Source organism: Bicyclus anynana, chromosome 21 (genome assembly GCF_947172395.1).
Source record: "Bicyclus anynana chromosome 21, ilBicAnyn1.1, whole genome shotgun sequence".
Taxonomy (NCBI): domain Eukaryota; kingdom Metazoa; phylum Arthropoda; class Insecta; order Lepidoptera; family Nymphalidae; genus Bicyclus; species Bicyclus anynana.
The window spans coordinates 11,638,877-11,651,992 of NC_069103.1; the positions used below are offsets into that span (position 1 = coordinate 11,638,877).

The following is a 13,116-nucleotide window of genomic DNA, read 5'->3' on the forward strand; positions in this document are numbered from 1 at the left end:
GTTGCTATTAAAATTATTTACCAATACAACATCAATCGTCAAAAAAAGTATCCGTTGTCTATGTTATCCCATAGACTATTTAATAATAAGGCTACATTTCACTTGGTCACGACTTGATAACGAACTTAGTTTTTCCCATAGAATTAGTACTTGTACCGACTCGTAAATCTATGGTTTTTCCCGTATAACTTGCTTCCGAGCGAGTGCTGCAATCATAAACTCAAGTGGAATTGAATAGGGAGCGTTTTAATTTATAAGATTTTAATTAAAAAAAATTCAACTGACTTCAAAATCATAAAACGTACCGACTAAACTAAAAAACGAAAAATTACATCGCATTATGTTCTATGAACAGTTTGTAGGCGGTGCTAATCCGGTGATGTATTAATTTAAGCCATGTCAGAATATCATAATGCTAAAGGTTTTTCAGACAGTGTTCTTTTATGTAAGTAGCTCTTAAAACGGTTAAAATTAATACGATATCGGTTACGCCTTCAGATTGATCAGTAGGTAGAACATAATACGAGCTTAGTTTAAAGATTTTATTGACCAAATAAAAAATTTTTCTTTCTTTCTTTACTTCAGAAATTGGTAAGTAGGTACTTATTACTGATATGATAGTAAATATTATTTACGATAACCTATCATATCGACCTACCATTTGAGATGGGTTAGCCGTGTGGATGGGAAGTTGTAAGCCGTAAGCAAAATATATGGCGCTATTAGTAACGTTTTCGACGCCACCAAAACGATTGCGATCGCCATGGCATGGCTGGTGAAATGGCTGCAGAAGTATGCGTTTCTAATGCAATAAATACAACGATGAATTGGTTTAATTTTTTTTTTATTAAACAGGTATTTGCTTATTTCAATTTCCTACAAATATTTATTTAATCACAGAAGAAATTTACAAAATAACATACAACTAATAAAATAAATTGCTATTAATAATGGATAGAATAAACTTCAATATTTCTCAGGGAATTTACTTCGTCTTGCGTCTATGAGCGACAAATCATTGGATACCGGTCAAATTGTCATTAATAAAGCAGGTAGCAGGCACCCTTTCTAAAAGCGAACATTGAGAAAGGATAGCACGATTATTGTTGCCAGTTGCATAACAGACGAATTAGCAGCATTGTTAAAAACAACTGTGAGTAACAATGTAGGTACATAATAAAATTTTAATAAATAATAAAATCTAGTTTAACATTATGTAACTATAGTAAAAATTTAATAATACTACAGAGTAACATAATAATAATACTGCTTTTAACTATGACAGCTGAACTGGGCTCTGCGCAGTCGTCATTTTGCGTGACCGGATTGAAATACGGCTGGTGTAGCTCTGGCCTTAAAGCTGTTATTGCGTCGATTGCGGATTTACTTTCATCGTCCAGTTCACGCGTTCGGCTCAGTTTCCATACTCCGACTGTGGAATAATACAAAATAATTAAAACGGGCATTATTTGGTGGGTGTCCAGGAATTGGGGCCAATACCGAAGTTCCTGATTTTTACCCAACTATAAAAAAGAGGTTATCAAATTTGTCACGTACCTACCCAGGGTTTTTTAACCTCATAACTTAATTAATAATCAATTATGAAATTACAATTAACAGAAATATATAGTTAAAGGTATAGTATAACAATGTTGTATCGAAGGTGGATTGAACGTGGTACCAACAAAAACTTCAAGCACCTATTTTGTTAGTATTGCCTCCAAAGTATCAGTCATATCAGATATCAGTGGCGAAGGATGGAATTTTGACGTAGGCAAGTCGTCCCAAAGAACAGGAACTTTATACTGTTTGATACAGACTGCAGTTTCTGTCCAATAAATATTCATCCGGAATCCATGCATATTCATTACATTACAGTAATGAATATTTGTAAGAATTTCAAAAAGGTAACCCAGCGTGAATCTGCCTGTAAAGACTTCGTCGCTGGTAAATAGATAGGACATTGATCCAAGTTGGGAATTGAACCCTGGACCTCTTTAATGAATATAACAGTATTACTGGACCGGAGAGGTCATCAAGCTTACTACTATATATTACCTATTTAAGCCAAACTCGTTGTAGATTTTTTATCAACTAACAAAAAATACATACCGGCTCGTCTATATGGCCCGACGTTAACGCAACTGTACGCCAGAGAATGTGTTAAGTAGTCGGTCTTGAGGACGTACAATTCCGTCGATACCATGGTGGGCTCAGTTTCTGAAAATTTATAATACGATTATTATTATGTCAAAACAATTAATTTTCCATTGATAAACAGTATCGGCCTTCCCCTACAGCTTAGTGGCCGTTGGACTGTGGGAAAAATAATATAGCCCGTAATGTAGCTTTCTACCTATTGGTTTCCAGTAGTTTCGGAGTCTATTCGATACAAATAACCATAAAAAAAATAATACCTGAGGACCCGACAGACGTTCTCCAATTGAAAAAGACGTTGTCCAATTGTTAAGACTAACAATTTTATTATAATACTATACTAGTGGGCGCCTACGACTACGTCAACTTGAAAATTTCAACCCTATTTAATTTTACAAAAATATACTTAAAACAAATTTATATTTAGATTTATATTGAAAAAAAACTTCAATCCCTTTTTAACCTTTGGTTGAATTTAAAATGTTCTTGAATCACATAACATTTCGTATTTTGACGTAACAACGTCTTATAATTAGATAGGCCAGGGTAGGCGAACCAATGGCACGCGTGCCATTGATGGCACGCGACACAATATTTTGGGCACGTCGCCGATCATAAAACAAGTGTAAAGTAGGTATTTGACATAAATTATTTGTCGTCTAACCTGCAGCAACAGAAGTCACACTAATTTTACAATAATTTAATTTATGCGTGTAATAAAAACATTCCAAAATGTTTCTTTCCTCTTTTGTTTACTTTATTTCATAAAGAGTTTTGATAGTATTTATTATTGTTATTCTCCAAATAATCAGAAAGTCAAAATTATTTGATGGCACGCCAATGACCCCATTAAACATTTTTTAGAAAAAATGGCACGTTGATGCATAAAGGTTCGCCTACCCTGAGATAGGCCTATACGCATGACGGCATCTTTTTTTGAGTGTGCAGCCGGGCACACTCAAAAAAAGATGCCGTCATGCGTCGTTCCCTCGCTCTAGGATTGCCAACTTTTTTCAAGAAATAAAGTATATTCTGGTCTATGAAGATTATTAAACAGTATTTTAGAAAAAATAACATTTTCTTTTGGAAAAACATCCATCAGTATTTTCATATGACGTTGTCACGCTCAACTATCGTCAGTAAACCGACTTTACAGACAACTGATTTTTTTTCATGATTATTGAATATTTTTTTATAACTGTAACTTTAAAAATCAGGGACTTTCCATACAAACTTTTAATCCCTATTTCAACTCCCTTTTGATTTTGTTTTCGCAAAAAAGTATCCACAAGGTTAATAGTTTTATTAGAAAATTTCCTCTACTTTAAGAATCTTATTGTAAAAATTCTCTAACACCAATAGTTTGGGAGTAATTTCCAGAATACACCCCTATTTTTAAAAATCTTCAATTTTTACAACTTTATCAATTATTTATGTGCGGGTTTGAAATTTTGCACATTTTTCTAGAGGTCATGACGAGTCGAATGAGCTACCAACAAACAAATATTTTTATTCGCGGTATCAGTAATGTACGCTGTTTTCCAGATGTTGATCGTACTATAAATAAAATATTCAATTTTCTGTAGCAAAAAGCCCTAAGTGAAACGTAGCCTTTGTGAATGACGTCACTTGCTCATGTGTTGCATTTCATTATTATAATTTAAATTAAAGAATCTCATGTAGATATTTTTTAATTTAAATTATAATTTTTACTGGTGGACAAAATAAAATGATCTTATAATACTTCAAAAATTCAGTTTAAACTATTTACAAAAGAGGAGAGAAAATAATCTCTTAATAGGCTACTTGCCTATTATGAGATTATTTTTTCAAATACAAATGTAATAGGGCAATGCGCACTGCCATTTTCAGGCATAGTGAAACAGAGTTTGTTATTTTAAACTACCAATAGATGGCGTTCATAGAGAACTTTGAAACGATCCCTTTTTGTACAATTTTATAACCTGTTCCAATTTGCCTGAGACTCATAGACGGCGTTCTTACTTCTTTGAATGAAGTTTTACTTCAGTCGTATGGTCGAAATCACTGTCATTTCTTTTATTTATAAAAAAAATGTATAGAAGAAATAAAAAAGCACTACCTTCCGTAAATCGAATCGGCAGGTTGACTATCAGCTTTGCGCTACCATCGGTCGAGTTTATTCTTGCAGTCCCTTCCACCGTGTCCAACACTCCGTCTATGACTTGCCAGTTGAGTACAGTGACCACTCCCGTGTTCTGGTCCAAGGTGTACCTCGCTCCTATACACGTACCATTTTCGTGTACTTGTGGGTATCTTTCAATTTGGTACCAAGTACCTGAGTACTGGAAATTAAACATTTAAATTAAGCTAATAATTGCAAGAGCATATACTTATCAAGAAACCTTTAAAAAATTAACCGCCATAACTATCTATAGTACTTATAATAAATCTGTAGAGAGATCAATTCTGTACATTAAATACCATAAAAAACAACACTTGTAAAATGTAGCAATTCTCGCAATCAGTTATTCTACCGCAAAAAGTTGTGAGATCCATGTAATACCAAGTCGATTACCTTATTCTGTCCATAATTAAGGGATCTTCTGTTTCAAGTTACTACGTAATTAGCTAACCTAACAACATCTTATAGTAATCATATCAATATTAAAAATCTTTTATACTTTAAATAAATAGATCGACTTGGCCCGCGCTGACCACCGCCACGCTGGCCGCATGGTTAATGTTGGATGGAATCTAATTTTGGCACTTGAATGGTGATTTAAACCATCGATTTTTGCTGTGCAGCGACAATATAACCGTGTTAACCTTGTATGAGACGTGATAGCCCAGTGGATATGACCTCTACCTTCGTTTCGGAGGGCGCAAGTTCGAAAAACCTCTAACCTTTGAGTTATGAACAATTAAAAAAAAAATATCACTTGTCTCAAACGCTGAAGGAAAAACATTGTGAAGAAACCTGCATATCTGAGAATTTTCTTAATTATCTACGTACATGAGTGAAGTCTGCCAATCCGCATTGGGCCAGCGTGGTGGACTAAGGCCCAACCCTTCTCATTCTGAGAGGAGACTCGTGCTCAACACGTGTTTTGATGCCTCTGTGGCGCAGTGGTAAGCGCGGTGGATTTACAAGACGGAGGTCCTGGGTTCGATCCCCGGCTGGGCCGATCGAGGTTTTCTTAATTGGTTCAGGTCAGGCTAGTGGGAGGCTTCGGCCGTGGTTAGTTACCACCCTACCGGCAAAGACGTACCGCCAAGCGATTTAGCGTTCCGGTACGATGCCGTGTACAAACCGAAAGGGGTGTGGATTTTCATCCTCCTCCTAACAAGTTAGCCCGATTCCATCTTAGATTGCATCATCACTTACAATCAGGTGAGATTGTAGTCAAGGGCTAACTTGTAAAGATAAAAAAAAACAACAGTGAGGCGAATATGGGTTGATAATGATGAAACCTTGTATAAAGAAATCGTATTCAAAAGACTGATTACCTCGGATACGTCAAAGTTCTGTTCCACAGGTATATTCAGGTCGCACTGTCCAGGTATGATGATTTGGTTGCCGGTTGGTTCGGGATAATGGAAACAGACGCTGTCGCTTTGATCCACGACCTGATAGAACTGCGTCTCCAACGTTCTTGTGGAGTTGATGTATTGGTCGATAGCTTCCCGCGCAGCTGGTGTTAGTTGACGTGATTTGCTGTATTTGGCACTCCATACTGTTAGGCAGAAATTCGTATTATTAAAAATAATGTCTTTATTTCAGGCTAAACCCATTTAAAATATACAGATAATGTAGTTAGAACAATAGACTTATAAATATTTCTTATTGCTAACATGCTATGGTCTTTTGTTTGTAAAGGCTTACACACCTTTATGAACATTTAGAATAATGGCAGGAAAAACAATTAGGACATAATTTACTAAGTAATAAACTATTATTAATTTGAGACATGTAGGTACCAACCTACCACTGTTAAGCGCCCGTTTGTTGCAAGCACTTATGATAATACATGTACATTTCTATTTATTATATTATTACACAGAAGTAATTTTACAGATGGTACCTACATTCTACTATAATATTTATAGTACCTATAGTATTGAAATGAACTTAATTTTTTTTGCGGGTAACGCACAAATATATTGATTAATAGTAGGTAATTAATTAGTTAAATAATAATTCTACAGTAAAGTACCTAATTTAAATAATTTGGTATTAAAACATTTGGTATTGTAATCAGTGGTGTGTACAAGGGTTTTAAAACTAGGCACTATTCTATATATAAGAGCCGTGATAGCCCAGTGGATATGACCTCTGCCTCCGATTCCGGATGGTGTGGGTTCGAATCCGGTCCGGGGCATGCACCTCCAACTTTTCAGTTGTGTGCATTTTAAGAAATTAAATATCACGTATCTCAATCGGTGAAGGAAAACATCGTGAGGAAACCTGCATACCAGAGAATTTTCTTAATTCTCTGCACGCATTGGGCCAGCGTGGTGGACTATTGGCCTAACCCCTCTCATTCTGAGAGGAGACTCGAGCTCAGCAGTGAGCCGAATATGGGTTGATGACACACACTATTCTATATAAAAATTAAAATAAAAAAAAATTATTTCAGTTTCCAAGATTACATATAAATTCATGCGAGAATTCTTTATGGAGTAGTAAGACTCTGCTGCCTGTGTGTGTGTGCGTGCGTGCGTGGAATATAAGATTTAATAAAGATTCTACTTCTTCATAATTTAGTGACGATAAAGTTTCCTAGCATTCCATAAGTATTACTGGATATATGTATGTTTTTTGTAAAGAACCGATAATAATGGAAAAGACATAAACCTAAACTTATAGAAAATACTCCCAACCATTCCGTATAAAATAAATAAGATGTTATTATAATAACAATCGATTGCAGGAGATCTCTTTCAGTAGACCAAAGAATACTTACCTCGCATGGATTGACTGTCAATGTTCTCACAAGAGTACAGAAGGGAATACGTTTCGTAATCTGTTGCTAATATCCAAATATCTGAAACAATGACAAATCTCTTAATAAAAACCGTAATAAACGAAAAAATATCATAATAGGTATATTTGACGGCCTCCGCGGTATGCGCGGTGGATTTACAAAACGGAGGTCCTGGGTTCGATCCCCAGGTGGGCCGATTGAGGTTTTCTTAATTGGTCCATGTCTGGCTAGTGGGAGGCTTTGGCCGTGGCTAGTTACCACTCTACCGACAAAGAATCGCCAAGCGATTTAGCGTTCCGGTACGATGTCGTGTTGAAACCGAAAGGGGTGTGGATTTTCATCCTCCTCCTAACAAGTTAGCCCGCTTCCATCTTAGATTGCATCCATCACTCATCATCAGGTGAGATTGTAATCAAGGGCTAACTTGTAAAGAATAAAAAATAAAAAAAGTTAATAAACGAAAAGTATCATGATATAAATATAAATATTATATTGTGTATTTATTTTATATTCATTTATCTTTAAACGCAACTTTGAAGATTCTATATGGATTGAATAAAAATAATGGCAAAAATACATTAGAAAGTATAAGCAGAATCTTTATATTATTATGACTTATTTTACTTTATATTATTAGTCTCCTGGCGCTTTCACCCACGTAGTTTCCATCCAGTGGGAATACAAGAATAAAATATACCTTATGTTACTCGCTGGTAATGTAGCTTTTCAATGGCAAAAGAATTTTCAAAATCAGTCCAGTAGTTTTGGAGTAATCCTCTTTATAATATTCGTTTAAACTTACCGTCGTATCCGCCATTGCTGTATGTCTTCCTCAATCTTCCGTCATTTGTAACAGTGACTGTACTGGAATTTAGTTCAGCGACATTGTCGAAGACATTCGTATCTACTATATGATATCCATCGTTAAGTTGACTGAATTCAGAGCTAATACACGCCCCTCTGTCGTTGTTTGTAGGATAGCTTTCGATCTCATGCCACCAGCCGATGTACTGGAATTTAAGTTGATTAAATTACCTTTTGAGTTTTTAATTCTTTTATAAAGCCTTCCTCGATAAATGGGCTATCTAAGACTGAAAGAATTTTTCAAATCAGGACCAGAAGTTCCTGAGATTAGCGCGTTCAAGCAACAAACAAATTACATGAGTTTCTATTGCTAAATGATTTATCAAAATCAATTCAGTAGGTATACTGATGATGATGATAATTTTGACGATGATGATGATTTTGATAAATTCTTTTGATGAGTATTGATGAGTGTTGAACAGGGTAAGGGTAAGAGATTACCCTCATCAATACTAATATTGGGTTACTTGGGATAAGCGGGGAAAGTTACTTGAGTGGAAAAGGGGAGGGCTAGTTAACTGTCAAGGGATTCTTAACCCTACATACAACGTTCACAAGTTCGTGACTCCACTCAAGGTCGTTCTCTGCCATTCTATTGTCTTATTTTGGATTACAGTTTGAATTGCTAAACAATTTGTCCTGACAAATGTTGTGAATAACCTAACCATAACCTAACCATAACCTTTGTTCGAAATTTGGACTTTTGAGTCTGTTAAAAATATTCTATCCTGAGCTGAGGTGCATGTTTATCTTACCTTCTTAGCATCAAATCCTTGTATGCCACTGATATCTCCGCACTGTCCTCTGAACTCTGGGGCCTCGTTTTTATTAACTTCTGGTATGTAGAAGCAGGAGTCTTCTGTTTGACTGGTAGGTCGATAGAAGCTCTGTCTAAGACCTTGAGTGCTATTGATAATTTCATCCATGATTAGGAGTGCTTCGTCAGACAAACTCGTTTCACGACTTAACTTCCAACTGGTGACTGAAAAATTGTTTATATTAAATGTTTATTTTATTTAAAATTATTATTTTAGCCTCGTTAATGGTACAAGTTAATAACTTCCTTATTGATACAAGTGGGAAGGAGAAAAGTTTACTAAAAGTTGAAGAAACCTCTGGTTAGTAGGTTTCTTTTTACCGTTGCTTAATTAATAGTTATACAACTTAACAGCCACAATGTCCTACAAATTGCCATGCCTTCTTTGGCCTTCTCCTCTTGTGTCCACTCACAAATTCAATATTCTTCTGGTATTATGACTTTCATCCCCCCGCATTATCCGCATCTCTCTGCATTATCCAAAGCAATTAAAAATATCTATGTTTAAAAGATCATTTTATGATGAGGATGGCTTACCTTGTCTCCGATCGTTTGTCAAGTTACGGCAACTGTAGACTAAAGCGAAGTTTTTGTAGTCAGTTTCTAGTACGTAGTAATTGACAACGTTGGTCACTGTAAGAAGAAAATATATTTACATTTTTGCTGATCTTTCCTTACTTCAAAATATTAAAAGAATTTTTACTGGCGTTCATTACACCAGTTAGAATAATCAGCAGCATCAATAAATCGGTGATTAATTTATTTGAAGTGATGAATAGCTCATTGTTTTAAATTGGGTTACTTGTACAATTGTACAAATTGCTAATTTTGTCAACGCCGCAATGTTACTCAAGGCAATAATTGCGTGCTAATTACGACAGGCGTTTACTTTATCGCATCATATCATTTGTCTACCTACCTGCGAATGTTTTATATTGTCATTCAATTGTTTTCCATCTTCCATTACAAAGTAATACATGTATTCAATATCAAAATGCCTTTTAATTAACAAAACCACGAAGATCAAGTCCGACACCAAACAAATTTTAATTTTTGTTTCATTAAATTTTAACTGGTTTCTTTTGGGCTTTAATTAAATACAGTTTTTTTAACAAACCACTTACCTCCATTAGGCAAATTGAAGGTTACATGTAAGAGACCGCTACCATCGTCTGAACCAAGTACAGCGGTTGCCATTTGTACGTCCAGTGTTTGGTTCACAACTTGAGTGTTGAGCACATTCACAACGCCGTCACCCAGACTGTACTGAGCGCGTGCGCATTGTCCATATTGGAATGGTTGAGGGTAGCTGGCAATTTCGTACCATTTTCCGAGATACTGCAATATCATTAACACAATTAAAATTTCTTTTGTGGTACCAACTATTTATAGTTATTACACGCTATAAATTAGCTTCACTTGTAACTATGTATGTGAGAAAATCTTGGAATCTTAATTTGACCCACTTTCCGGTCTTGGATTAGGATGAAATTTTGCACACGCTCTGAGTTCTGATGACAATACATAACTAGCTAAGAAACGTCATTACAAATCCAATATGGCGGCCTTCCCAAGATGACCCCCAAGATATGGATATCAAATGTAAGGGTTTGTTTTCAGAAATACGTAAAAAATAGTCAAGTGACTTAAATCCAACATTTGTAATTTTTGGTGCGTGCTAAAAAGCGTATTTTTAGTATTTTAAACTATTAGTTATATTATTCAACTCTGTCTCCGATTCTGGAGGGCGTAGTTTCGAAACCGGTCCGGGGCATGCACCTCCAAATTTTAAGTTATGTGCATTTTAAGAAATTAAATATTACGTGTCTCAAACAGTGAAGGAGTAACATCGTGAGGAAACCTGCATACCTACCTGAGAATTTTCTCAATTCTCTACGTGTGTGAAGTCCCCCAATACGCATTGGTGGACTATTGGCCTAATCCGGATGAGATTTGTGCTCGTGGGCGTGAAAAAATTACCTAATAAATCCGTCGTAGTATTCATTAATTGACTTTTCCTTTTGCGTATCATAAAGTGTCCTTACAAAAAATTGTTTAAATAATACTTTAGTTTTAAAATAAGGAATATACTTACAGCTGCCACGTCAAAATTGGCTTTCCCTCTAATACTGGTATCGCAATGTCCAGTTAATTCTATGACCGAAGGCAACTCATCGAAATCAGGATAATGGAAACACCCATTAGAAGTTTGATCCGTTTCTTCAAAGTAACGTTCAAAGAGCGGTCTGGTATCATTGACAATTTGGTTGATCCTTGTAACTGCTGTTTCTGACAATGTGGTCGATGACCTGCTTAATTTCCAACTGTAAACTAAAACAAACAAATGAAATTAATGTCGGATTATTTGGTTGACCCAAATTAAACTGATTGATCAATCAAAAAACTACAGGATGCAATTAGACAAACACTAAAATAATGTAGTGTGTGTGTTTTGGTAATATAAGCGCTTGAATAGCAAAAATATATTTATTAAAATTCGCGTGACAATGCAGTATCACATGATCGTCTATTTTATATTATATTCTGTGTTCAAGATAGTTGTAAGATGAAACTTCAACGAGTTCGATTGATTTTGAAACAATTTAGATTTTGGACGAATAAAGATCAATTGGAGATAGTTAGTTATGCCACTTTCATGTGGCACGAGTGATTTTTTTTCATCAATTGCTAATTACTTGCAATGGTATACAATACTTTTTCTATGACCATGATTATGAATTAGTAAATGATTTATTATTGGCGTTGAGCATGGAACGAACTGAATAGCTTTGTGATTGGTTTTAGGTTTTATTTATATGTATAGAGAAGATTACGATTCATACAGGGTAGATTATGAAATGGGAGTAGATAAAAATGTTTTCATACTTACTTTGCTTGCGTGTACTGTCAACATCCCTACAACCGTACAACAACGCAAAGTCGTTGTAAACAACGTCCAACACATGGAAAGTCATTTCGAAGATTCCTGCAAGGGTGAAACGTTTTATATAAAATACAAAATTAAACTAAAGTCATTAATACTTTTAAACTTAAGCTTAAAATTTCAGAAATGTGTTTGGGATGCTTTGCTGATTCAGAAAAGAATTTACCACCTTTTCATATTAGACATAGATATAGACATAGACATAGATTTATATATTAATATCCGTCTATAAGGACCAATAATATTAAATTTATTTCACTTAAAAGAAATTGATTCAAAAGGCAGAAAATATCAAGAACAGTATTATTGTGTTTTCAAATGTGGCATTTCGTGAGTAAGCATCTACTTAGGTTACCTCCAGCAACGGGATCATTAAGTGTGACCTTCATAACTCCTCTTTCATCAGGATCTAAAGTGACAGGTCCAGTGAACGTCGTCTTCATGTCATTATATACAATGCTTTTACGCATTTGTATTATTCCATTGTTGATGATAAAATCATTAGAGACACATTCGCCATCTTGTAATTCCGAAGGGAAGCGTGAGATTTCGTACCAAGCTCCTGAAAACTGAAAAGGAATGTTTGAATTAATCTGCTGTCCGCAAATAAACTGTTTGCAATAGAATCTGTTGGATGCCTTATATAAAATACGAACTTTTACAGAATTTGGTTTAGACAATTTATTAAAAAATATATAAGAAATACTAATAATGAAAAGTACTAGAATGTTAAACGGAATGTGTTGTATTTACTGACTGATCAGCTTCTAAAATTTACTCAATATTGAAGGGACTGTGATCGATAACGTTATCATCATTACCAGTGATGGACGTCCACTGCTGGACTTTCAAACACCACAGCTTCCAATCTACCTGATTAAGACTTACTCGTAATTTTCATCTATAGTTCATGTATTAACTAGCTAAAAAGGGTTCCAATTTTTTAATCTCTCGTCAGCTTTTCCTTCTTTTTTTCTTTACAAGTTAACTCTTGTTAGTTACAATCTCACTTGATGGTAAGTGATGATACAATCTAAGATGAAAGCGGCCTAACTTGTTAGGAGGACGATGAAAATTCACACCCCTTTTCGGTTTCCTTGGCAACGCTCTTGATCGATATAAACAATAATATATAATCTATTGGTGTTACATTTTAGGTGCATGAGCACCATGCATGTGCATGCAGTGCATGATACATGAGCAGTGATAGCCCAGTGGATATGACCTCTGCCTCCGATTCCGGAGGGTGTGGGTTCGAATCCTGTCCGGGGCATGCACCTCCAACTTTTCAGTTGTGTGCATTTTAAGAAATTAAATATCACGTGTCTCAATCGGTGAAGGAAAACATCGTGAGGAAACCTGCATAC

At 35.3% G+C, this 13,116-nt stretch overlaps 1 protein-coding gene across 1 annotated transcript in view; it reads right to left on the reverse strand.

The window, feature by feature from the left end:
• Nucleotides 1-827: 827 nt before the first annotated feature.
• The window catches only part of LOC112046433 (uncharacterized), a 63,617-nt gene continuing 51,328 nt past the window's right edge, over nucleotides 828-13,116 (reverse strand). The window contains exons 53-64 of the mRNA XM_052888193.1: nucleotides 12,105-12,318; nucleotides 11,696-11,791; nucleotides 10,901-11,136; nucleotides 9,930-10,143; nucleotides 9,343-9,438; nucleotides 8,744-8,970; nucleotides 7,927-8,134; nucleotides 7,104-7,184; nucleotides 5,647-5,873; nucleotides 4,256-4,481; nucleotides 2,113-2,220; nucleotides 828-1,432 (exon numbers count right to left, since the gene is read on the reverse strand). Of these exons, the coding sequence (XP_052744153.1) occupies nucleotides 1,221-1,432; nucleotides 2,113-2,220; nucleotides 4,256-4,481; nucleotides 5,647-5,873; nucleotides 7,104-7,184; nucleotides 7,927-8,134; nucleotides 8,744-8,970; nucleotides 9,343-9,438; nucleotides 9,930-10,143; nucleotides 10,901-11,136; nucleotides 11,696-11,791; nucleotides 12,105-12,318 (2,145 nt within the window). The 3' untranslated portion in view covers nucleotides 828-1,220. The remainder of the gene's footprint in view (nucleotides 1,433-2,112; nucleotides 2,221-4,255; nucleotides 4,482-5,646; nucleotides 5,874-7,103; nucleotides 7,185-7,926; nucleotides 8,135-8,743; nucleotides 8,971-9,342; nucleotides 9,439-9,929; nucleotides 10,144-10,900; nucleotides 11,137-11,695; nucleotides 11,792-12,104; nucleotides 12,319-13,116) is intronic.